The 27,514-nt window shown below is 40.4% G+C and overlaps 1 protein-coding gene across 5 annotated transcripts in view; it reads right to left on the bottom strand.

Moving 5' to 3' along the window:
* MOB3B (MOB kinase activator 3B) overlaps positions 1-27,514 on the bottom strand; it is a 107,625-nt gene that overhangs the window by 49,445 nt on the left and 30,666 nt on the right. For all 5 annotated transcript variants that reach the window (XM_027784587.2, XM_027784585.2, XM_027784589.2 and 2 more), the window contains one exon: positions 12,470-13,078. In XM_027784587.2, coding sequence (XP_027640388.1) covers positions 12,470-12,887 — 418 coding nt within the window. In that variant the 5' untranslated portion in view covers positions 12,888-13,078. The remainder of the gene's footprint in view (positions 1-12,469; positions 13,079-27,514) is intronic.

Below are 27,514 nucleotides of genomic sequence, written 5' to 3' on the forward strand. Positions count from 1 at the left end.
CAGTTTATGGGGAATAAAAAGACAAAAAATTATGCCAGTGGCTACATATGTTAAGAGGATAATGAAAGAGAACGTCAATGAAATTCCAGCTTCTGTTGTATATCTGTGCAGTTCCAAAACTCATATATTAAGTAGAATTTTGCAGGGGTAACAATGCTGCATAGAGATATCTTGAGGGCAGATGGGAGACTTGATGGAGTTCTGCAGTGCTTAAAAACCATGAACATGTGAAATTTTACATGACACAAGTACAGCCACAGGACAGTTGTTTTAGGGCAAGCAAGCAAGTCACATAAAAAGACAAGCTTGCACACACCAGTGGACTGAAAAACACAGCTTAGAATTATCAAGGAAAAAAATCCTTCACTCACCAGCTACAGGCATGCCTTGTGTTGGACATATTTATCTAAGTGTTTGCATTGCAGCTGTGGAAGGTCAACAGCAAGTACTTAACAACTTTTGCTTGGAATTCTCCAGGACATTAACAAAGGTGCAAGAGAGTATTTTACCCCTGCTTGGGTACACCCATAGAAGCACAGAAAGGAACGACCTACCAAAGCTTCTAATTTTTTAGAATTAGAGGACACATACACTCCATCGGAGCATGGGCCATAAGCTGACCAGTATCCGTTTCTGTCTTGTTGTTCAAGTGTTTTTGGTTACTTTATTTTCTACCACTCAGTGTGCATCTATACACACAAAAACACACTTCATAAACTTCTTTTGTGCTGCTTACTTTTTGAAGCTTCCATTAGTCAGGATAGTACAGAAAACATGTTTTGGGGGTATTACAGCACAACTGGCTAATATGAACAATTCTGCACTCACCCCCCATTTTGGACAGGAAAACAATTATCTATTTAAAAATGCCTTCCTCATTACAGAAACGCAAAATGAAAAAAAAAATGTTTTACAACAGTATCACTAACTAATATTAGCATACCCTCCCAAACCATTTAATGGAGTATTTCTTGCTTTAACACTGTTGGATGCTAGCTGGCATTAGCAGGACATGCCTGATTTAACTAGATGAAAAGCAATGAGGTATACTACATGATGGTGAGACAACGTAAAGTAAGGTCTACTCTTGTTATACATGTTCTTAGCAAAGATCCTTTATGACCCTCAGTACACAAGTATCAGTAAAAGTAAGAAGGATGCTTTATGTTACTACTAAGCATGACTATTAAGCAAAATAAGTGTATTGGCTTGAACATGAAGGAATTCTGATAACTGGTGTTCATACTGATTCGTATCATACTAGATTCACACCTATGTATAATGTAATATATGTAATAGAACAGGGTTTGATCAATTACTTTTAAGGCCACTGCATGCAAACTGGCTGAATTATGATACCTAATAAATAATTAGTGAGTTGTACATAAACCCAAAGTCTTTGCAGGTGTTTTAAAAAAAAAACACTCCAGTGTTTAAAAAAAAAAAAAAAAGTTAGGATCATATGATTTAAGGGTCAACTTTAGACCCAATCCCCACCTTACTAATCTCCATTCTTTCTGCTAGGCTAATGCTAGGCTTGCTTCAGTTGAACAGAGACCACCAATTGTGAATCCTATGTGGCAATGGTGGCTTGGTAGCTATGACAAAAGATACTAGCAAACTCTTCTCCATTACTGAGCCAATGATGACTTGAACCCGCTTTCAAGAGTAATTCAGCTTTTCTTGAATGTAGAACATAATCAGGCTTGTATGTGTTCCATTTTAATGAATGGCTGAATGGCTCTTAACAGTTTTGTGGAAGAGAAACTATAAGCCTTGGTCCAGTCTGTGACGACAAAGGGTTGGTGAAAAAGCAGGAGGTTTGAGTAGACTGTAGAAAAGTTGTTCTAACAAAATGCATGTTTTCCTGAATAATGCAAAGACTGACACGCTTTTTTGTTCTCTGCCTCCTAAACAACCTTATATGCTTCTGTTCTAGGTTGCACCAACTTACATTTTCAAAAAAAAAAAACCAAAAACCCCAAAAAAACCAACCCCAAAAAAACTTTATGCCTGTTCCCTGTCAAGGTACCAGGCCTCTTACCATCTTAAGAATCAATACAGTAGAAGGGATACAGCTACCTTATTCCAGATCATGAGTCAAGTTTTCAAGCTGTTTTCTTCAAGGTACTGAATAGCTAAGGCATCAAGTATTGACAGTCCCCTGAGTGAGGGACCAGAGTGTCCCACATACCACAGAAATGGTGAACCCAACAACCACAAAGTTAAAGTGGAGGCACTCTGAGACTCTGAAATAAACTCCCTTCGGAACCATCATTGTCCCAGCTTTCACTTTTTTAGTATGGCTTTTTCCAATGTAAACACATGCAAAACCACTTATGAAGAAAAGATAAAATATAAGATGCAGCCAAGTTGACAAGAGCTAGTCATGTCATGTGCAGCACTACCAGTGAGTGTTCAGCTGAAGACAGTGCTCAAACTAATTTGGTGCAGAAAAATGAATCCTATCAGGAGCCACGTTAAACAGCTTTTCTCTGGGAATAAATTTTCCTCCCATAATCTCCTGCTGAATTTTTTTTCTCCAAGCAATATGCTACTACAGTTGTCTTTAATGGAAGCACACAAGTGACTTAATCACACTTGACAGATAATGGTGATGAGAAAGTTTGATGGGTTTCTCTGCAACATTGTCAGGGTGAATGCTGTGCTTAGAGATGTTTCAAATTATGTGAAATTGTTGGGTTTGCATTTAAAAAATAAAGAATAATAGACTAATTTAGGTTGGAAAAGACCCTTAAGGTCAGACTCCAACCATTAATCTAGCACTGCCAAGTAAACCACTAGGACACACCAAGGATGGTGACACAACCACTTCCCTGGGCAGCCTGTTCTAGTGCTTGATAACTGTTAAAAAGTAAATTTTTTTCCTGTTTCCCAATCTAAACCTCCTATAGTGCAATCTGAAGACATTTCCTCTTCTCCTGTGGCTACTTGGGAGAATAGACAAACACTCACCTTGCTACAACCTCCTTCCAGGTATAAGGCCTACTCAAGACTCCTTTTCTCCAGACTAAACACCCCCAGCTCCCTCAGCCGCTGCTCACAAGACCTGTGCCCCAGCCCCTTCCCCATCCCCGCTGCCCGTCTCTGGACACGCTGCAGCCCCTCTACGTCCCTCTTGCAGAGAGGGGCCCAAACCTGAACACAGGATTTGAGGTGCAGCTCTTGACACCTGCCCTTTAGATATTTGTATGCATGGACAAGATCCCCTCTCAGCCTTCTCTTCTCCAGGCTAAACAGGCCCAGCTCTCTCAGCCTGTCCTCACAAGGGAGATGTTCCGGTCCCCTCATCATCTTTGCAGCCCTCCACTGAACCCTCTCCACCAGTTCCCTGTCCCTCCTGAACTGGGGAGCCCAGCACTGGGCACAGCACTCCAGATGGGGCCTCACCAGGGCAGGGCAGAGGGGCAGGATCACCTCCCTCCACCTGCTGGCCATGCTCCTCCCAATGCCCCCCGGGATCCCACTGGCTCTATTGGCCACCAGGGCACACTGCTGGCCCACGGGCACCTCACTGTCCACCTGCACTCCCAGGTCCTGCTCTGCTGAGCTGCCTTCCAGCAGGTCAACCCCTAGCCTATACTGTTGCTCTGTACTAGCTTATTGTGGTTGTTCCTCCCAACGTGCACGACCCTACACTTGCCTTTCCTGAACTTCATTAGGTTCCTCTCTGCCAACTCCCCAGCCTGTCCAGGTCTCGCTGGATGGCAGCGCAGCCTTCTGGTCGGTCAGCCACTCCTCCCAGTTTTGTATCATCAGCAACTTGCTGGGGGTGCGCTCTGTCCCTTCATCCAGGTCATGCATGAATAAGTTGAACAAGACTGGACCCAGCACTGACCCCTGGGGAACACGGCAAGCTACTGGCCTCCAGCCAGACTCTGTGCTGCTGGTCACAACCCTCTGAGCTCTGCCATTCAGCCAGTTCTCAGTTCAGACCTCACTGTCCCCTCATCTAACTCACACTGCCTGAGCTTGCCTATGAGGATGTTGTGGGACACAGCATCAAAAGGTTTGCTGAGGTCAAGGTAGACATCATCCTCCCCTCATCTACCCAGCCAGTCATTCCCACAGAAGGCTATTAGTCTGGTCAGGCATGACTTCCCCTTGGTGAATCCATGTGACTGTTCCTGACAACCTTCTTTTCCTCCCCATGCTTGGAGATGACCTCCAGGCTGAGCTGTTAAATCACCTTTCCATGGATGGAGACGAGGCTGACTGGCCTATAGTTTCCTGGGTCCTTCTTGAACTTTGTGAAGTGTGGAGTGACATTGACTTTCCTCCTGTCCTCAGGCACCTCTCAGGTTCTCACTGACCTTTCAAAGATGATGGAGAGTGGCTTGGCAATAACATCTGCCAGCTCCCTCAGCCCTTGGGAGTGCTTCCCATCAGAGCCCATGGATCCATGGGTGTCAGGTTTGCTTCAGTGATCTCTAACATGATCGTCCTTGATCAAGGGTAAGTCTTCCTTTCTCCAGACTTCCTCTCTTGCCTCCAGGGTCTGGGAAACCAGAGGGCTGGCCTTGGCAGTGAAGCATAGAAGGCATTTCCGCTGTGAAGGTTTCTAAGTTTGCTCTGTTTACATACAGTATGTGAATCTAGAAGGCAAACATTCTATTTGAAAGCAGGTGGTGGCCAAACTTAAAGACAGTGGTGGTGCATATACGTCTGGCTGAAGCAAAGACCTTGTCCTTGCTTTAGGCTTTCAAGAACTTCCCTTAGAACCATACCACTATAGCACTCCAGCCATTCCACAGTGAAGTTAAACAGAGATTGTACTAAATTATCTTATTTTCATATCTCTATGACCACACTTTATTCTGATTTATTCTGATGATTGTCACCAAGGTCTGGAGCAGCTGAAGACCCCATTGACCTATGTCTTTTCCCATGGGTAGGTTCTGCATAACACATGCCCTGAAACTACCACTGTCATCCTCAAAAGGTTGACCTTAAAGGTGGAAATACTTTAAGGGAGTATGGACTATCATAAATTTTCTACAGTATTTCTGAGCTGAAATAAAAACTTCAATTGGATACAATAAATGTAGGCAAAAAAGTAGCCGCTAAGAAAGCTGATACTTGTGTATCTTATTTCGCTTGAGTTCCAAAACATGAACCAGCAAAGCCACTATAATCGGTAAATGCTTCTCCTACATATATTCTACTTGCAGCATATCAGACAAAGTCTGTTTTATAAGGTTTCAAAAAAGGAGCTATTCTACTTTTCATCAGGGAAAGGAATGTATGCAACACTGTGGAATGCAGACTACTCAGTTCACACAAACCCACTTCACATGGCAGAGCATGCTCAAGGTACTGAATTTCCCAGACACTTGAGTTGGGCACAAGCTCAGCCCCAGTATTCCATAGACTTAACAAGCTACAGACATCAGTCATGGTAGCTAAAAAAAACAGCTCACCAGTTCAATTAGGGTAGAAGCTGTGATTGTGGAGTTGTAGATTCTCTGACAGACTAATTTATGCCCCACAGTTTATGCCATTACAATGTGCTGGAGTACTACATTCCTTGAGAACAATGGACCTAGCAGCTACAAGATAGACCACTCCAGTTCCCACCTGGGACTCCACTTCTTGCAGGTGTTCCATGCTTCTTTCTTCCTCCCAAAGCGGTATTAGGGTGAACAAAGATCCTGAAACCTTTCAGCCTTTGCAGAGCCAGCTAACACATCCCTCTCCCCATGAGCTTTCCCTCCACCATTAATGCTACCGCTTAAGTTCTTATTCTTTGGGTTTTTTTCTGTAGTGTGGAGAATGGAAGAAAGCAGCTGAGACCTGCTTTTCTACATGTTTGTAGAAATGCTTTTTAGCCCTCAATGATTGCCATAATAAGGAAAACCTGGCATATCAGGCATCAGCCTTCTCATATGCATTCTCCAGCATTCCTTCAGCACTGCCAAATCTTTCTCACAAAAAAAAATTGCACTTACTAAAGAATTTGCTAAAGAATTCGCACTTACTAAAGAATTTGCACTTACTTTCTATCACACATATTTTCTATTATTATCAGAACTAGAGTGAAGAATGGGATAATTTATACGTCTGAGCTGGAAGCAGACCTATATATTCCTTGAATGGCACATCTAGCATCAGATCAAGAGTGTGCACTGGGGAAGACAGCTTTGGGAGCAGTCACCTGTCAGTTAACAATGATTGTGCTTGAGGATTGTCTAGACGACTCCTAAGCTTCTGTCCCTATTCTTGTAAAAGGAGAATGTCTGGACTAATCAAGGCATTTCAGATACCATGCAAAAATAGGGAATCAAATTGCTCCAAAGTATAATCAGTCAGCAAGAAAGTTAACGCTAAAAAGGCCAGATATATAGTTAATCTAGTAAACTGTATCACTCACCACACAGATGGGGCCAGCACAGTTTTTTTCAATCTTCTTGGATGGTACTCTTGAAGTGTACTAGGTTTGTGGGTTAACTCATCTGCCAGCTTAGTTTACATAGAAGCATCTGTTTAGATCCTGAACCAAAGGAACAGGAAAAAGGGGAGAGGAGGAAGAAGCTCTGACATGTAATCTAGTTGAAAATATCTATCCGATATTTTCCAAGCACACATATTTAAAGACACCAAACTTTCGAAGAGGATAGCTGTGCTGCTGCTATAACTTTGTTGTAACATATATATATGTACATACAGAATTAAAATTTTAATGTGGAAATAGAGGAATACAAAAGTCTTTCTATTTCACTGGCACAAGAGATTAAAGCTCTTGGCAAGTACATCCATACTGAAGAGAGGGACCAAGGAAGGGCAGCAACAGTGAAAAGAACATAAGCTTTACAAAACAAAATTCTTCTTTAGCCCAGATCCAGCACTGGTGTGACAGGTGTAAAGATCAAGCTGAAAGGATTGTTTGGAATTTACAACAGTTTTCAGTTGGTTGCCTACAGCTAAATGCATCTACCACTGGCTGATTGAATGATCAGTTAACATGCAGAAATCTGAGCCCCACCTTCAGCTCCAGGCAAAGCTTTGTCTTAAAATGAAAGAAATTAACCAGATGTAGAGATTAACACTTTTATTGAAGGGTGTGTGTGCATGAAGTAATGGTGCGTCCTAGACGGTACAGTTGCAATGGCTGCAAGGAGTGAATAAAAAGTATATGAGGCCCACACCATGGACCCCACACTTTGGAAGAGCAATAAGACAGGGAAAGTTGTAAGACAAAGTCAATGATGTCAAACATCCTTCCTGCATTTCTACAGGAAGAGACCTTTGCTCAGCAAAAGTAGTTGAGTCTCTATTCACACCCACCAGCCAGCTACTCCCCTGCTCCTGCAGAAAAGTGCCCTAAGTGGTAACTTTTATTACTGGCTAGAGACCCAGAAAAATTCTGCCACAATATTATTAAGAAACAATTGAAAAAGTGTAGTTATTTATTTAGTGGTTGTTTTGAATCATATCCACAAGAGCCCTCCAGAGTCTTGGTCTGCTTTTTTGGATGCATTATGGTGACATACTGGGCTCCTCTTTGGAGGTAGTGTCACACACATGCTTTGTGCAAAAACTCTGAAGCTATCAGCTACCAAAATTTACTGGTTAAGCATGGACCAGGCAGTGTATTTCTAAATATGCATTATTGTGTCAGCCAAAGTCCTAGGCTTTAAGTATGTTTTCATTTTCATTGGCCATATCTAGGCTATTTGATTACAGTAACTTAATAACCTTTGAAATTCTCCTCTATAAAGACTCTAATTAGAAGTTAGAAGTAACTAGTCAGACGTTAGAAGAGTTAGCTTAGAAGTGATTTTGTACTTCCATTAAATGCTGAATTGTAGCTTCTTAAACTGCTTAAGCAGTTTCTAATCAATTTAGCTGTTGTTCCTGAAGCAGCCTGTCAGTGCTGAAATTACAATTAAGAATCACAGGATAAAAAATTCAGGCTGGCACAGATTTTGGGAGGCCTGCATTCCAGCCTTCTATCACATCAGACCAGGTTGCTCAGGGCTTTTTCCAGCCTGGTCTTGAAAATCCCAAAGGATGGAGACAGCACAACCTCTCTGGGCCCTCTCTCAACTGCTTTATTGAACTTACTGGGAAAATTTTTTTGTTACATCAAGTCAGAAAGGAAGTTCATGTTCTAGTTTATTTCAGCAGAACTCTGTCTTATAAATGTCTTCTTATTTTGAACTATGGACCTGATGAAGAAATCACGTGGTGATGTTCTCTGGCCTGTGTTACACTGGAGGTCAGATTAGAATAAATGAAATAATCCCCTGTGCCTTTGGATATCTATATATCTTTCTCAGTAACACTTACAACAGAACAAAACATTCAATTCACTGAAAATCCAAACAAGACAGAATTACACCCTGTTTGAAGCTGCAATGAGGAGAAAAAACCTAAACCAACTGAATCTGTCGTTTGAGAATCAGGGTCTGAAGGGAACACAGTAGCGGACAGCTGCTTGCTTTCTTAGCTCCTTTTTTGACACTACCCAAACACATACTGTGAAAGCTGACAAGTGGAGTTCACCAAAAATTGCAGCTGTCCCAAGGACCCACTGCTTCCTGTTCCACATGATTTCTTCAGTCTGTTTACCAAAAAGCAGAGAGATAAAAAAAAAAAAAAAGTAGGGGAGGGAAAGAAAAGGAAGAAAAGGTACTTGTGAGACTATGGAGTATTTATGTTGTCCATATGAGCCTGGGAGATACATCCCTTGAAAGCTGTTTAAATAGTGAGACCACTAGGTGCCTAGAACAGCAACTACTATTTACTGAGGAAAAAGAATTTACCCTAAAGCTAAATAAAACTCCAGCACACTACAAAAATTCATGCTGGGAGCTAATATGAATAGCTTCATCACAGTGGCCTGAGCAGGCAAACGGAGTGAACTCTCTTCTGTTCTGTTCCTGCATTCCCACTTAGTCAGGGCTGAGACAGGTCACAGTATTTCTGTGGTTACATACAGAACTTGTCTCCAGAGCTGTCAGACTCTTACATTCCTTAAATCCACTAAAATGGATAAAGGAAATTCAGAATAATGGAAATAAGGACAAAGACACATCATGTCTAAAATCCTCTGCAGGCTGTGAGGCCATTTTACAGAGGCAGTCCTTAAAGCTTTGGTATACAAAGACATGCTTCTAAGTATTCAGCACCTCTTTCTGTCACCTGTAGACAATCCTTGACAGCTCTTCTGTTCCCATATCAACTCCCTTTTCTTCTGCCAGCCAGTTCAGTATCAGTAGGAGACTGGCTGGAAGAAAAGAGATCTCTACCAGCAAATGAATAGACCAGAATAACTGGAGTAGATCATAGAGGAGATAGCACTGGTAAGTGGCCAGAGGTCATCATGCCAATGTAAACATTGAGAGGGTTAAATGCAACATTCATAACAATTTATAACTCTATTGAATTTATGGGTTTTTTACACCACAGAGGAACAACAATACCACACACAAGAAAAGCCCACCAAGCCTGGCTATCCCTATTCTGAAATGATTTTCCTTGAAAGTAGCTTCTCAATGAAAGCTGTGCTTAATCACAGCTCTTGAAATCCCTTTTCAGACAGTTCACATGAGATATGTCAAACGAAATAAAGCAAGTTTCATAGGATTAAGCTAAGAAAAATGTTCAAATTTCTGTGGACAGCGCCTATGAATCCCACTCTGGAATGTCTTCAGTCTTTTCACCAAACGCTTTTGCTAATGGAAGGGTCAGCCTCAATCCCCATGCACTGGACATACATTTTTTCCAGAACAATTCTCTGAGATCACATCCTACACAGACTCAAAGCAACAAATTATCCTCTTTACGTTACAGCCACTCAGTGCTCCAAAACTCTTGCACTATTAGTAAGGACGTCCCTAAGTCTGTTTTGTTTCACATCTGAGTATATCATCTTCCAAGACTGATTCCAACTTCTCTGAAGAATGAACAATCATCATTTTCACTGTCATTAATTTCTCTAAATGAAAATAGAGGTTTGCATTAATACTAATGGTGCATCTAACCAAAGGCTGCTGCAGACAGATAAGAACAAACAGTACCCAACACAATAACAAAGATTCTCTGATCAACTGTGAAAAGCAAAACATGTAACAATACACATGCTGAGTAACTGCATTTCATTCAACATCTTTGAGTAACTGCATTTCATTCAACATCTTTAAGAGCAATACTCAGACAGGCTGGCAGGCAGTATCATTTCCATTTTATGGATAGAGAATTGGTGTGCAAATAAATCAGAAAGATTCCCTTGAAAGAAAACTAACTTACCCAAGAATAGACACAAACTTCCCTTTGATCATTCTGGGTGCCTAATCAAGGACTTGCTGAAAGAAGAGGTACCCAGCACACCAAATCCAACACAGTACACATCTGTTTCTGAATTGTAAAATCTAAGGCCATTCAAACAATTTTACTAACAGTTTCATACCACAAATGGGTGAGAAAAGAAGATAACGAAAAGTGTGCAGGTGCACACTATCGTATCTGCAACAAAGGCTCAAGATGAGGGGAGAGCAGAATATAGATGCAAGTGCTGCTCTATGGAATAATGCCCCGAAAGGTATCTATAAAATCTCTCTGCAGGACTGCCCAGACATCCCAGTCTGTAATACAACCATCGTGCAGTCCAGCACTCCATAAAGGCTCACGCAGACTCTTCCCCCTCCTCTAAGTCAATTCAGAGTGAAAGATTTTTCACAGACATTAAGCATTCCTGTTCTGACTTGTATCAGAGTCCAGCCCCATTCTAGAGATCACAGGTCTTTCCTGTTCCTCAGCTTCTTCAGATTTGATTTGATGTACAACAGCAGGAGCTGCTGGGAGGAGAAAACTGGTAGACCGAGGGCATTTACTGATTCCGTTCTTAGGATGACAATAGGTAAGCCTTCAGGATAAAAGTTCCTCCAGATATACCTTAATACAAACATAAGGGGGGAATACCTAGAGCTGAAAGCTTGTGTGTTACAGATTGTTGGTTCAGTAAAGCCCATCAGCATGCCAGTGTGTTACCTGCTCCCCATGCTCATAGACAGAACACATTTTCTGCATATGCAAGAGCAGAGTAACAATACTGGTATACTCCAAGACGGAAACCTGATGTAACAAAAGCTCGCAGGCATACCAATGGAAGAAAACCCACATATTTCACTGCACCTTCAATTCCAAAAATCATTCACCCTGAAGAAACATAAAAGAACAGGTGCTTGAGAAATCAAACCCATTTTTCACTACGCAAAATACATGGTACTGCTTCCTTTGAAATTCTCCTTCTTCTTGCTGTGCTGGCAAAGTCCAGATTAAAAGATATGGTTAATGCCTTCTTTCTACCTGTTAGAGTAGAAAAGAAATTGATAGGAACTGGGGAAAAAACTCCACAAGTTTGTCCTGACAAATAACTGCCAAGGCCAAGAATAAGATATTTCAAATGTCAGGAAATATTGATAGACACAGCCTCTTGATGTATCTACTAATTATCAGCCAGCCCTAGCTGCATATAAAATGCAAAATATGGGGCTGAAGTAATTGTAACGTATGAGCATTCTTCTTATTTGTTACTCATCTGGACCAAGTATTTATACATAATACCTCAGATTTCTTCCAGCAAGCTCCCAGCCTTCCCCCCTAGAAGAATCAAATCAGGAGTCCTTAACTAAGATTGCTAAAAATTACATAATTACACTGACATCTTCAGAGATATAACATCCTGTCTTTTTTTTTTATTACCTGCAGCCACAGATAAAGATTTAGGCTGTCTACACTACACAATGCACTCTTGCAAAGTTGTCCTTACCCAGAAGAAACTATACCAGCAAAGATAATTTCACTTACTGGCCCCACTCTTCAGGAAAGCTGGTAGTATTATAAAAGGAATATTGTGCTGCACTTAACAGCTCTCTCATTTGGGCTGTCTGGTTAAACCATAGCAAAGCTTGTTAGTTATATACAGTCTTAGAAACAGAAACTTGGAGAATAATTCACTTCCCAATTCATCAGTTTTGAATGGGAAATCAAGAGGCAGGGAGGGCAAAATTCACTAAGTTCGTCTCTACTGCCTTGCACTGCACACAGATGTACACATATTGAGAGGATGATACCAATGTAATTAGGCTTTGCTTTCCATCCATTCTGTATCTGCCTAAGTGGCTGGGCAAACAGCACGGCAACACAAACTTGATTAGCTTTCAACAAGCTACTAATGCAATGCTGACATGATCAACGTGAGAGGTTTACCAGGGGCAAATGGCTAGAATGAAAACATTTTAGGCTAACAAAAAGCACAACATCTAGCAGCCACAGCTAACAATTCATACATTTCAGGCTATTCCTGAAAGACACTGTCCTCTCCCCCAGCTCCTGTTCAAAGGCTCAAACTTCATAATCTCTAAAAATGATGGTAGGAAAAGACCATTCTTAGTACACAGAATCAAAGGCAGCTTATGCTTTAGGACTTCTTCCTTGCACTTACCTACACTGGTAGGAAATATATCTTCATTGTTGATCTGCACCTCGATCCAGTCCATGAGAAGATTCATATATTGGGGTGCTGACAATGCTGTGGGCTTCTTGTACTTCATGTCATCCTGCCATCGGTACTCATACTTAGGGCCTCCAGACATCACTGGGCAGGTCCTCTCTGTGCAGAACTCACAGACAGTTCCATAAATGAGGTTGATCCTATTGAAGAAGTCAACAACATGGACAGCCACCCAGTCATTTTGGTCTTCTCCACTGGGCAACTGCACGGCCGCTTTCAAGTCCACCCCTGAGTTCAGAGAGGCCTGCGCTCGTTTGTGAAGTTCAAACCTCTGGGTTCCAGGTTCAAACTTGCGTTTTGGGCGGAAAGTCTTATCCTTATTAAAGACTTGCTTGAGTGCTATGGACATGTCTGCTAATCTTCTGTTCTGCAGCAGGTGGCAGAAAAGCAAGGCTGAGATTTAATGCAGGTATCTGAAAACAACTGCTCCCTATCACAGATCCTTCAGGCCCTGATGTTTTCCTCAGAGAAGCTCGTATCAACTTCAGAGCAGTGTACTAACTCTTCCTCTTGAAAGCCTTCCCAAAAGGCTTCATGTCCCTAAGGATAGGGAAACAATACACGTTAGTGGTGAACTCTAGTCTGGCCCTGTCAGTTTTATTACCATTTTACCATCATTTTCCACTAATTGTGAGCTGAAAAGCAAATAGCTAGCCTTAAAAATTGGTCAACCCCTAACGTGATGAACATTTAAAATAAAAAAAAGTGCCTAATTTTTTAAAGTATTAAGGAATTAACTTAAGTGTCCTTTTTAATCATCTACCCAAATAGAGGCTCTTAAGTTATCATAAAGACAGGAATTCAATAAATCTTGTATGATCTTCCCATTGTTAGATCATTTTTAAAATCAACCTTTTCATTTTGCTGCATTTTTACAGTGGTTGCATACCATACATAATGTATAAATAAATATAGTACACAAAATATGACAATTTAGAAGTCTTATCTAACTGCTCTTAAGTGACTCTAAGCATTCACCATAGCTTCAGTGCTCTTTTCTATAGGAAAAAAAAATCTCTGTGCAAGACTTTTCTGTATTTGTTATCTTTTTTTAATTAATGAGCTATTTGATTTTGCAAACCTCATAGAAACTAGTTAGAGTGAAAACTACAGTATTGCACAGGACTAATTCCTGGTTCCCACAGAACTGCACAGAGATTTCTACTTTTCTTGACCCACTTTCAGGAATTCAGTAGTGGTCCTAATTTTCTGTTGGATTGTGTAGAATGATTAGAAAGTAGTGGTGAAACTGCCACTTTCTTTACAGCTCTATTCATCTCTACAGGGGGATACTTGGCATACCTTCTTACAGAAGGAAAAGCATACATTGTTTCTTCTAAACGACGCTGTTAACAATGAATGGTTTTAACAGCCAGTTTGAGAGAAAAAAAATAAATTACTGCAATAAGGCCTTGTTTATTTTTATATACAAGAACGTGCAGAAGAGTATTACCATCAGTAAATGTAGGCAATTAGTAGGTGATATGGTAGATAGGGGCTGTCTCAATTAGACTTTGGTTTAGTACTGAAGTTTTTATGATTAAAGACAGGGAACAAATATTTCATGCTGTGAGTTATTTCAAATAAGTAACACAACATGTTTTAAATTTGCACAGTACTACAAAAATCCTACCCTAACAGTGGCTGATAAATTCGCATCATGGAATTATGTGTGCTCCATGGCTTCCCTTAACAGAAATCATGTCCATGAAAATTTTACTAGGCTGTTTCTGGAAAGCGCTGAATTCTTCTGAAGGCAGTTGGTAAAGCTTTGCTGAGGCGCAGAAAGGAAGAGGAAAACATGTTTCTTTTTTCTTAAGCCCCACCAGAAAGCAACACATACCTAAGAAAAGAGAAGTCAGGTGTGCTAGACCCTGCTCCCACACAATAGAATGTGCCATAAAAAAATCCTCTCCCAAACAGCTGAAAGATTAGCATCCAACCAATTTGCCAGCAAGCAGCAGCTAAACAAAACCAGCAGAGAAGGGTTTGTTTTTCCTTTTGCTGATGGCATGATGGAGGGATACTCCAGTCATGAGTTTATAAACAGTTATTCTTTCTGTGCCAGCAAAATAGAAGAAGTTCAACAATGAATTCTAGGGAGACTACTGTATCTGACATGTCCCTTGGAGTAATGTTCAAATACAGAGATCCTGAAACCTGATAAAGGTTGCGGAAAGAAGACTTTAAACAAAACTAACCTTGGAACAATTTACTTAAGTGTCATTGCCACAGGAAATCATTAAAGAGACAGCTTTGTCCTAGTTTATTGTTTGCTGCTAAGACCCATAACCTCTACTCTCAAATGCTCTGTGGAAGTCAGCTGTTTATTTCAAAGCCTTTCAAAGAACAGGTGAGTATGCTGCACAGGCTTTTGTGATTGACACACTCAGAGATGGCATGGAGCCAATGTCCCAGTTTGCAATAATAACGATGTTAACTTCAGAGTTTTACAGCTGAGGTAACTACTTTTTTCCCACTTTAATATACCTGGCACTCTTATGTGGCTCCTTTGACTGCCTTCCTCACCTGTAAATATTCACCAGAAAATGCAAGAAGTTCTTATTTAAAGCAACATGCTTAGCACCAAACAAAACATCTTTAAAAGACATATTTTGAAGCACAGTACTCACTGATGTTAAATACTTTCTAAGTAAAACAGAAGACACAGTATTTTATATGCTATTTTCTACTAAATATGCAAACAAAATACATACTCTCTCCCACTTTTTCTCCATACATTCAGTAAATCTGCAAAAACCAATTAATGCGAGAAAAAGCAACCAAAATATCCAGCAAAGAACTCATCATCTCAAGTCTTCTGTGTACCAGGAGTCATGTGGTGACTGTGGAAGCACACATACATCAGAGTCAAATTCAACCCAAAGATTAATCCAGAAGATTACTCTATTATGAGGTCAGATGAAACTGTTCTTTAATCCACCAAAGCAGAATCAGAATAAACAAATACTTCCTGTACATTTCCTGTCCGGAGAGTCTTCTGTTCCACACCTTGCAATAAAAGCCCAGGCTCTTCCCTTTCATCTTTCCATACTTTACACAACACAAAACTACATACTATCTTTGCAAAGCAGGACTGTAGAAGTCAAACTCACTGTTTAACTTCTCTTAGAGACTTAGCTGTGCTAAGAGCTGGTATTTTTCTCTCTTAAAATGGGACTGAAGACTGTGCAAAGCCAGGGGATGCATAGACTTGCTTTCTCATGCATTTTCATGTACAAGAACGCAAAATAGAAGTGTGACCTGATTTTCACAGAAATACTATAATTAATCATCCCTCTCAAATATTTTTTGGCATCCTGGTTCCTGAGGGTATTTGCTGTCTAATTAACCCTTGTCTTCACTCAAAAGCTAACAGAATTGAACAAAGGAATAAACAATAATTTTGAGACTTACCCCCTCACTTCTGAAACAGATTGCTTTCCTGCAGGTTACAGAGCTGCCCTTTACTCAAGCTGCCCCAACTCAAGCAACAGCTTGGTTAGGCTCTTCTAAACAGTTACAAACAACATCAGAATTACTTCCCTGGAATAAAGAAGCTTTGACTTTACTCACAAGAGACAAAAGAACAGGCTCACCTGATTTTCAGCAGAGATTAAACACACTTTAGGTGCGGATCCTTCAGAGACTGAAGCTAATGGGAAAGCTCTAGCCAAAGTCTGTGGGCTCTAAAAGCATCTTTACTGCTTAGGCAATAAAGTGGTGGTAGTTAATAGTAGGATGGCCACTCCCCTGCTTTGGAATGAATCACTAAGCCACTCCAGGAACTTAGGCACCATTAGATTTCCACCAGGTTGCTGCACTGTGTTTGAATCAACAATCAGTGATGAGAGGTTTGTCATTCCATCCCAGATCACATACTGTCAATTAAAACTTTGTAGTGTTGGATGTGGAAAGCAAAGCCGATGCTTCAAAATCAGATAGCACTAATGAAAGGAAAATTCATCAGACAGCCTCAACAAAAAACGGTGAGCAAAACCTCCTGATTTTTAAAGCATTGAGAATGTAACTTGGCTTGCCAGCCACCGCTTTCACTTCCGTGACAATTTTCATCTGATAAGAATGAGAAATGGTCCCAGTTTCATTATCTCAGTTGGTGGTGGAAGAGTTATTTCAGAGATGAAACATAGTGAATAATGTTGTGGTATTGGTTAGACTGGATCATAACACCTTGAAATCTGTGGTACAGTAGCACCCATCCTCCTTCTATGTAAAATTAATTTTAACTATTGCCAACAGATATTTTGCAGTCTCCTCTCCTGTCACAGTAATGCCAGCGGAACTGATCCTGACTTATACCTGTACCAAAGGCAATAGAAGCTGGCTTCTGATCTTTCATGACAGGTCCTAACCATACAATGAGGCATAAAGAATGTCATTGTGGCTCATGGTGTTTGGTTTGATGGTATACAAAGCCAGTGTTTTGGATAATCTGGATGATCTTCTGAACTAGATACTTAATATATGTCTGTCCTGATATGGCAGCTCAGATAACTCCTTCCAACGACTCAGCTTCTCTTCTTCCTTTTCATAGCAATATATTTCTGAAGATGTGTGACAGTCACCAACAGTTTTACTGCTATTTCCATGCTATTCCACGGCATGAGTAATGCACTTGGGTGAATTTCCTTGCTGGCAGAGCCATGGCTGAGGACAGTAACTGCAGATTTGGAGATGATCTCAGAATAGAGAACCAGACCCTCACAGAGTTAATCCACGGCATCAGTACCACAGTAGGCAATGCTGTCCCTAGCCTTAGGTAGAAACATGGACATACAGAGACAGCAACTCAAGTCTAAATATGAGGTATACTAAATCAACATAAGGATATAATAACACAGTCCTAGCCGTGCAGATACCACTAAAAAAACCCACCCTCAACAAACCACACACTGTGACCACCATCATCTCTGCGTCACTGCTGAGTTAAAAACATACTATATCATTTCATCATATATATTTTTATTAAAACACAGGTAGTAAGAATGTTAAATGACACAATTTATAAACACATACCTTTCATCACAGCACTCTAGTGAGCATTACGCAAGCTTTAGAGGTCTGCTTGGAAGGTAGGTGGTGTAATTCCCATTTTATTAATCAAAAAAGTGAAGCAACATGACTTTTCAAGCATCAATCATACAGTAAGATGTCTATCCAGCGAGACACTGTCTGAAAACCAACTCCTGCATCAACTGATTTTTTACATTTTTCCTTCCAAAATACAAACCTCCATTTTGAGCACTTGTGTAGTCTGATCCAAACCCAGAAGCCTGTAGGAAAGCACACATTAGATTCAAATCCCTTTAAGGTCCAACATTTTGTAGACTTCTCATGTTTGGCTTCATGCTTCACTATCCATGCAAGAGGCCATTTTACTATGGCTACATCAGACAACTGGGGCAGGAAACACATTATATGGAGGCATAGACACATACCATACTCCTTTCCGATTGAGCACTTTTTCTACTTCCAGGCTCTTGTTTGAACGCCAGCATTATACTATACAACGAACAGGTTCTCTGTACAACTAAAGTATGAAGAATTATTCGGTAATGAAAGTCTGTCCTGAAATCTGAAAGCATCTTTCCTATTTACAAAGTAAAAATCAGTAAATAGGAACAATAATATTCCATGTATCTTATTTACATACTTAAATTTGTGCAGCTCAGCTAAGTTTTACCTGAAATCACAAGGAAAAAAAGATTTGTATCCATAGTGAAAACTTCTTTATATGAGAAGACATTCTTCAGGGGCAAAACCCCCTCCTCTTACTAACGTATAATGTAAACAAGGAGATTAAGATTTGCCTTATGGTTGTGCCAGAACTGAAAGGGAAGGAAAAAGGATCAAAGCAAATTTAGGTTACTGAGAAAATGTCTCTTAAAAGCAGCATACAGGAACATAGGAACAAGGTTCTGAAGGTCAGTGCATCTTTTTCTACATTCCATCCTAACCTTCACAATCTTCCAGTTCCATAAGGACTAAGCTCCCAGAATAAGGATGTCTGACTATTACTCTGAAACTTAGAAGAAGTATGCACAGATATGTGTACACAAAGTCTCAGTTTCCCAGGTGCTGGCTTGGATAACTTCTCCATAGCTTCTACAGTGAAAGCTTTCAGGTAGAACCATCACTATTAAGGACAACAATGTCCTGCTGCAGCATCTGTCCATGGTTTCTGTGTTACTTGGATGAAAGCTAGAGCATGCCAATTAATACACAAAATAACAACAGTAAATGAAAGCATCCAGTGAAAGGAAGCTTACTGATGCTCAAGACAAGAATTTGCTTTTGTTTATTGTGGCAGAAGTCCCAGAAGCTTTAGGAAAAAGATCAGAATTTGAATTAAAATCCTCCCCAAGGCAAGATTCCTTTCTCCAAGTTCTTTCCTTTCCTCTAAAGCCACTAGGTTTACCTTAAGCTAACCTGTTGATATCCACAATAACAGCACTGCAGCCTCAAGGTACTCAGGTAGAAAGTGCTGACTGGGAAGAATCCTTCTCATAGTTAGAAACTTCCCACATACAGCAACATCCATTATTTTGACATGCAATAACTAGCCTTTGTTTTGTCCATGTATGGGGAAAAAAAATGTATGGCAGCAAGTGATTTCATGAAATGAATAAAAGCCACAACTGTAAAAGATCACATAAATCTGTAAAAGAAAACAGCATAAATACTATTTTCATAATCAAAAGGTCAAGGCTCATTGGAGTAAATATAAATTACCTTTGATACTTTCCTTATTTAGACTGATAACAACTCTACCCCATTTCTAAGGTAAAAGATTGAAAAGGGAAAGCAAAATACAACAGGTAATTGTCCATAAAACCGTGTGCTATAAAAATGAACATTGGTGAGTAACATGTGACAAACAGTAACTAATTGGACCAACTTCTGCCTGAAAATCTCTAAGCTATGCTAATATTATAGCAGCATTTGACAAAGGGAATAAAAAGATGTTTTATGATTCTGCCAAAATACATAGCTTTTCATAGAAATAAAACTGAAAAATAACAAAGGGCTGAAGAACAGCATTGATCCCTTTGTTGTGACTGCATAACAAAGGCTTGGGGGGCGTCAGGGGATAAAACATGGTATTTGCAGTCCTTTTTAGACAAATGCTATTAATGATATTGTTATAGTTGTTCCCCTATGATTTATCTACAACGATTTAATTCCACTTCTTTCAACATTCTCTTCTACACAGTCTACAAAAAGGAGAAGTCCCTCCTTCCTTTTAGGAAGATTGTTTATACAAAACAATTAGAAGTCAACTTAAACCAGCAGTCATTTCTATGATGAACTATATCAGCTGTTTGACAGCAGCAGAATCAGATATGATTGCTCAACTCTTAGGTGTAAATGCTGTTTATTAACCCAAACGAAGCACGCTTTTCAACATGTGGATAATAGTTTGTGTTTAAACAAAGGACTCGCCTCTCCTCATCTGAAGTTCTGGGAAGGTACACTGACTACCTTGAAGATCCTGAGCATACCCTGGCTCTTATTTCTTCACTGTAAGTTTATAATGTGACAGCATCCATGGCAATCTAGGATGGATTGGATGGGAACGTGGCCTTACTGTAGCACACAGTTTAAGGTGAACTGAAATGGGTATCTCTCAGACCTACAGTAAAGAAACTGTAAAAAATGCATGGTTTAGATTACACTGAAGTTCAGCCTCTGTTCTTCCATCATCCAGGAACTTCAGGTCTTGACCCTCTACAGACTGACAGTGATACAGGGGTATGTATGCATACCTATGATTTTTTTTTCTGAAAAGTCAGTCTTGCCTCACCTCCTCCCCTTTCATGTTCATGCCTTCTTGCCATCTGCCCTATGATACCTGCCCCAGGTTTATACATCCCCCTGCAGGGAGCTGTACAAGACCAAGATGTAAACTACAATAATTAAACAAACCACCAATTTTTCATCCCAATCAATTTCTTTGACCCCCTGCTTGGCCACACAGCACAGGGGAAAAAGAGCACAGCATAAGGAAAGGTCTGTGTGGAAGGCAGAGGATGAGATAGATGGAATACAAACGAAACCCATGGGAATGCCTTTTCAGGCACAGCCACTTCAGTGAATCGCAGTGTTTGCCACAAGCATTTCAGGCTTCCCAAACTTTTAAAGCAGGTGGGGAACTCCCTTTAGTTCAGGCAACTACCAAGGCTAAAGCTTGCCGGATTGACAGGTGACAGTGAAGCATGCAGTTCTGACAGTCCCTTTGAATGCTGTTTTTTTGTTGCACACCCAGGTTCTTCCAGTTCTCTCCCTGGTTCACAGGCTTTTACTGGTCTGAGCTGTAGCTAACATACGTGCAAACACAGTCACTAACACATTCTCTGCAAGTACACAGCCTCTGCTTTCAGTTACCTATCCCTTGTGACCTGCTACATCCTTCCACCACTAATAAACCAAAGCCTTTATGAGTCCCTGTGCCTTGTTTTGCCAGCTGCTGTTAAAATTACCATTCTTGTAAACTGTTGCCATACTGGTGGATTGGGTGGTTCGATCAGTCTGCTTACTGGGGTAGAAGTAGACAGAACCAACTCACTAACCCTGCCTCTGCCAAAATCTTTGTCTCTGTGGATGGAATCCTCTCCATAAATGTATGGTTCTTACACTTTTGTAGCATGCTTATTGTAGAATTTGCTGCAACAGAACTGTTATCTTTCATTCCTTTAAAAGCAATATACAGAGGACAGATGAAAGGAGTAAGAAAATTTTAATGGCCTTAAAGGAGGACATAGAAATTAAATTACGTGGTGACTCCCTATAACACACATTTCTTCCATTTTGTTTCATTTCTGACTCCAACCTGTTTCAAAGATGAAATTTTGACTATGCTTCAACAGAGCTATAATTTTACTTTTACACTCCAAACACTGTCCTGGTAAGACAGTAAGAGCTCCTTGTTAAACCGTGGTTGAACTTCACAAGTCTCATTGTTCTGTTCAACTTAATTCACTTCTAAATCTACATTGTGGTTTTTAAAAGTACTGGCAGAATTGTGTAGACTGTGAGAGAGTTAAAATATGATTTCTTGCTCACTCCTGTACTCTCAGGACATCCACAAGCCTAAAATTAAGTCCACTGAAGTCTGTTGAAAAAATGCCAGTCAGGTCATGTGAGGGAACAGCGAAATATGCACACAAAAATGTGGTCTCAAAGCACGTGTCAGGGCCTTACTCTTCTGCTTTGTGTACAAATCAACCAGAAGGCAGGTATTTCTGTACAAAGCAATATAATGCCTTATCTGCTAGAAGCCAGCAGTTTATCCCCTAGAACTTCAAACGCCCTACTCTGCATGCAGTGGTCAAACTCAGTGTTATTTTTGGTCTAAATCTTAGCTTTAGGAAACCATGTATGTGTTCTGCTTTAAGAAAAAAGTCTAAATGATATGTTCCATCTCAGTGACACTTCAATTAAAACCACACATTTTCTTGTCCAGGGAAAGCATGCAAATGAACAGAGATACAGAGTCATGTTACATACACTATGCTGGCAGGAACAAATAACCAACACCCCACGGAGAAAACAGGACTTCCTGCAAGCATAGCTGCTAAAAATGAGATCTAAGAAGGTCAGCTGACATCTATTCAGACCCTTTAGCCTTAGTCTGGCTTCTCCTACCAAAGCTTAAGTTCATCTGTAGAGAGTGGATAGGGCAGAAACAGGTTGCTGACACAGTGCCTCAGCAACTGTCCTAAGAAGTTCAGGATTTCAGGTATGTTTTCCAAAGCAAGGATCTGCAAGAAGGCTATGGCATCTTCAAACTGGTGTGTTGCTCCCTTTCTAACAAACACTGATAACTCTCAACATGTGCATTGTGATTCTCAGCTACAAAAAATTACCCTTAACTCAATGTTGCTGAGACAAAAACTTGCCTAAAATCATGTGGGAGTCAGTAATTGAGCTTGACCTATGCAGCCCCTCAGTTAATAATTCAAAACTGAGCAGGACTGCTATAGGTACTAAACACTCCAGCAGAACAGTGAAGGTAGCTCCACTATTAACAGAGGGGAGACAGGATTCACTTGTTTTTATAAAGTAGAGCTCATCAAGACAAGGCAAAACACATAGTTCTTTACAAATAGAGGAATATGAAAAAAAAAGGTGATAATTTAACTGCAAATATCTTTCAATTATTTATATCACAAATCTAAAACCTTGTCCTGAAATGGAGTTCCAGCAGCTGTAGGACCCAATCAATTTACTTCAAACCACTGCTCTGCATGGTTATCAGAAAAGCTAAGCGTATGTAACAACAGAAGAAATCTTTGTTTCCTTTTGTTTTGATCTAAATGCTCAATATGGCAGATAGGGAGAGTGGCAGCAACTACAGTTGATTATGAATGTTTTCAAACTCGTACCGAGGAGCCATAATTATAGTCAAGGTATTTGTATGTGTGTCGTTTGAAGAATACAAAAGATTTCACAGAACAGAGAGATGATGATTTTGTAGGTCAATGGTCTGGTGTACTTGTAGCCTGCAACTTGGCACAGCATAATGTGCTTCAGCAGCATGCAGTCACAAGGCATTGCCTCTGCAGCTGATGGTGCAGTCTTATGTGTCTACTTGTATGATATGCGCTTTCAAAATTCAGAGAAATAAATCATTTGCTGTGCTGATTTATAAGTTGTTCTTAACTTCCAGGACTAAACTGACTTGATGATGGAAGAGATTTTTCTCTGGAGAACTATTTTCATCACTACCCTGCAGCTTTATCAAGTTCAACCTTATAATTTTGTCGAAATGACCTGCTGTTATGTATAGGGGGTGCCAAGGATGCACGGAGCCTCTGGGCCAGTCACAATGGGATGTTTTTGCCACTCATTCCCAGTCAAGCTTGTTTCAGCAGCCAATACAGTTAGCTGTTGCGATCCCCCTGTCACTCCAGAAATACTAATTGGTTCTGCCCCTTCACAGCTTGTTGGCATTAGAGTACACTGTGCACCTGTATCTACTAGAGCTTTATACTCCTGTGGGTCTGATGTGCCAGGCCATTGGATCTGCACAGGCCAGTAAGCCTGGTTATCCCTGTCCTCCATCTGGCTGGAGGCAGGGTCCCTCTAATCCTGGTTGCAGGATTCCCCAACAGGATGGCAAGTGGTGTGAAGTGGATGCTCACTTATGTCTTACCAGAATGGACTAGAATTCCTTTTCACAGGATTGAGAGTAAAGTCAGACCTATCACTCTGTTTGGAAAACTGCCCTCTGGAGACTGGAGTAGCAACCTTCCTGGAAGACTCCTTATTTGTGATTGTTTTTCCTTGTCATTCACACACCCATGCCTCCAGAGTTGAGGTAGGTTTTCCAACCCATCTCCTCACATCCTCTCCGTGGTCCCACAGGTAAAATTACAGGGTATCCTACGGTATCTCTTATATTTTCCCTCCCCAACAGAAGGGCCTCTACAACTGATAGCTGAGATGTGGGTCCATACAGGTGGAGAGTGGTATATATATTCATCAAGTTGTTGGACCAGCCTCTCCACAGCTGAGATGATGGAGGTAGAGGCACTACCTTTATATCCTCGACATGGCAAACCACTTCATTCACTGCTGGGTGGCATTCCAATAATGGAATTCCAACCCATTGTTGCCAATGAGTTCGCATACGATGATGGTGCGCTCTGTACCAATTTCTGCCACGTGGGTCCTGTGCATAAGACTTCATCAGGATCTGTGGGTGATGGTGGATTGTCCTGGTCATAACAACCCATTTCTTTCATGGCCAATTCCCTCAAGTACCAGATATATTTCTCTACTGCAGTTCACTTGCCTGGGCAACATGTAATATCCTCCTTGTAGAGATACCTTTCCTTAACATTTGACAGGAGTCACCTCCAGAGGCTGAAGGCTTGCATTCCTTTTCCAATTGCCTTGTTAATGCTCCCTTCTTTAGAAAGTGACCCCAGCTGCTTGGCTTCCCTACTCTCCAGTTCCAAACTATTAGCCCCATTACCTGAGCACTGTGCTCACCAGGACGACAGCTGAAAACTCTTCACATATCCTGCAGCACATTCAAGGATAGAGCTCAAGTGGTTACCTCTTGCCAGCAAACAGGGAAAGCTCAGCTGACAATCTCTGGAAGGTGTTATTTGAAAGACTGCTTTGAACTAGGGTGGTTGTGGTTCCCCACATCCTGGCACTGCACAGTTTAGCTCTCACTAAAAGCCAATTGCAATGGGAAGCACCTGGATCAGCAACATGCTTTTCATTCAGACCATAGCCAAGATGCCATACCCTGGCTCACATCATAATCAACACAAACCTATCTGTTATGTCATTGAGTGTCTCCATGCCCATGTCCTGTATCTCTTTCCTTCTTCTGCTTCCTATCAGAAACACATCCAGAAGATAATGGTGTTGAGGTATTTTTTTTCACTACATATTTAGCACTTCTACTACACAGCTTTATTGTATTTATTTTAACATTTTAGTTTATCCATTACAATGTTACAGAATCTTTAACAGTACCGAGAATGCTGATTATGTTTACACAAATTTTAGCACTTGCAATTTATTCCTAAACTGGCATTAAGCCAAAACAGCCTTAGACCTACTGCCCCTTATGATGCTTTTATCTTGTTGCTACATGAATAAATGGTTAGGAAATTCCATTGATACCTTGCTATTCTTTATCCCATTACAGTCACATCTTTTGCCACCCATGCATTCCATACATTATGCTTTTGATCCTGTCTCAATTTATTTGAGTATACCCAGCTGTATCACACATAATAGCTGATATTAGAGAGGCAGATGCCATCATAATTTTTGAGGCAGCAGTCACCACAGATCCCAAGAGTACTCCTAAATAATAATACATCTGCTCTCTGAAAAGCATGCCACCCACGCAACTAACTGAGAAAACTGAAATCCTATCCTAATACAGCAGGGACAGAAGTCCAAGTTTCCTTTAGGAAAATGAGTGAGAACTCATGATAGCAAGCCACACAACTGAGTTTCTAAGCAAGCAGTTTTTTTGAGGGAGTCACTGGCTTGCTGACCACTGTTCTGGCTCCAGCAAGACTTGAAACTTAAGACTATAGATATTTCTTTAGGAATGGCCAATAATACCCAAGAAGTACCAAGGTGCAAGTCACTGGCAGTGTATCTGGTAGATACTATAATTACAACAAACTGGATGGTAGTTAATAGATGGAGTATCCCATACTGTTTCACAGACTGAAAACACACATCTCAGCAATGCTATAAAATCAGATACAGATGCAGAAATATTTTCCCTTCTTGTTTTTTCCCTAGATGGAATTTCTATCCCTCTTAGTCCTCTCTTTGTTCCAAAATATCATCTTAATTTTCCTTGCACTTTTTTTTCTTTCTCCCCTTCTTCACTCTTCTACTTAATATTTCTTACAGTCATGTCCAGGAATTGCAAGAGGCTTTGGTTAAAAGTGTCAGCTAAACAGCAATTTAGAAGGCCAACATCAGGCACTTAAAGCAAAGGCTGCTGGCTACATCCCATTTTGCATCTACTGAGTTTCTAACCCTAAGTTCAAGTGTGGAAAACAATCAGGCAAATACACAAAGATAGTGTAAACCTTCTACATTTCCTGCTTTTTATATCATCACGTGCAGACACATACAATTATTAAATTATTGCATGTGTGGGAGCACATGCAATTAGAGGAGTAGTCTTCTTGTGCACTTCCTGTTAAGATCAACTCACTGAAAGCTGTACAGCCTGTAAGACCACAGACTATCACCCAATTATGCACCTGCCTGCTCTAAAATAAAACAAGATTAGCTCCATTTAGGTCAAAGCCACACTGATTTAGCACACTCAGGAATTCAAGATAAAATCCACTATTCTGTGATTCATTCTTCAATACATCTGCTTAAACTAGCATGAAAAGTGTGTATAATTACAATGGAACAATTTACTACTGCCAGGAAACCAGGATTTTCCAAGTTCTGCTAACCATCATCACTATTTTGATTACTATTTTTTTCTTCAGCTACCAACTCTTTATTTTAGAACAAATATGAACACTGGTGCTATATTTCCTCTACTTACTAAAAATAAAAAACAAACTAGTCAAAACAACAGACAAAGCTGAAATGTTCCAAATATGGAAAAATAAAGAGCTTGCAATGCAAGAATACATTCAGATTCAAATATATTTCAACAGGAGTTAAACAGGAGTTACATTAAATTTACAGCAGTAAAATGGTCATGCCAATTTAACACAAGATAATGGTTAACTTTCAGAAGTCCCTCCAGATCTCTCTAAAGGCCTAACTGAAATTTACTTTATTATAAACATATTGATAAGTCTTGAGAATATCATAAAAATGTAAGGGTGCTTCTGAAATTGCATAGGCCCCATGCAAACTGTAATATTCAAAGTCCAATGTAATTTAGTGAAGCAGATCACATCTACAGAGAGTTACCTAGATGTAGAATATAGCTGTTCTGGCCTGCAGAGATACAACAGGTTCCCTTCACATTCTGTAGATTTCCTCCAAAGCTTCTACATTTAATGTCACTTCCAGTTTTCCAAGACACACACCCATGGAGGCAGAATATAACCTTTAATTTCCAATACACAGGTACCTATCCACACCCCTTAAGCCAAATGACATAATACCCTGCAAAACTTCACAGAACAGTTATCATCTGTAGTAGCCTGGACACATAAAATTTTTGCTTGTTGACAGTGGTCTTTGGATATACTGACTTGTAATTCTTCTGTGTCACAGAGACACTGTATCCAGACTGTGAAACTGCATACTCTGTACCTGAACTGTGCCTTGAACAGAAGAGATTTCAACATATGGTTACTAAAAGGTAAGGGGTAACCTTATATGCTCACTTCTGATCTGTCACATCCCTTTGTCATAAGGACTGTTAGATTAATGGCACAGTTTATTCCAGTATCAGGCAGATGTTACAGAATCGATTCACTGAAAAAA

This window comes from Falco peregrinus, chromosome Z (genome assembly GCF_023634155.1).
Source record: "Falco peregrinus isolate bFalPer1 chromosome Z, bFalPer1.pri, whole genome shotgun sequence".
Classification (NCBI taxonomy): domain Eukaryota; kingdom Metazoa; phylum Chordata; class Aves; order Falconiformes; family Falconidae; genus Falco; species Falco peregrinus.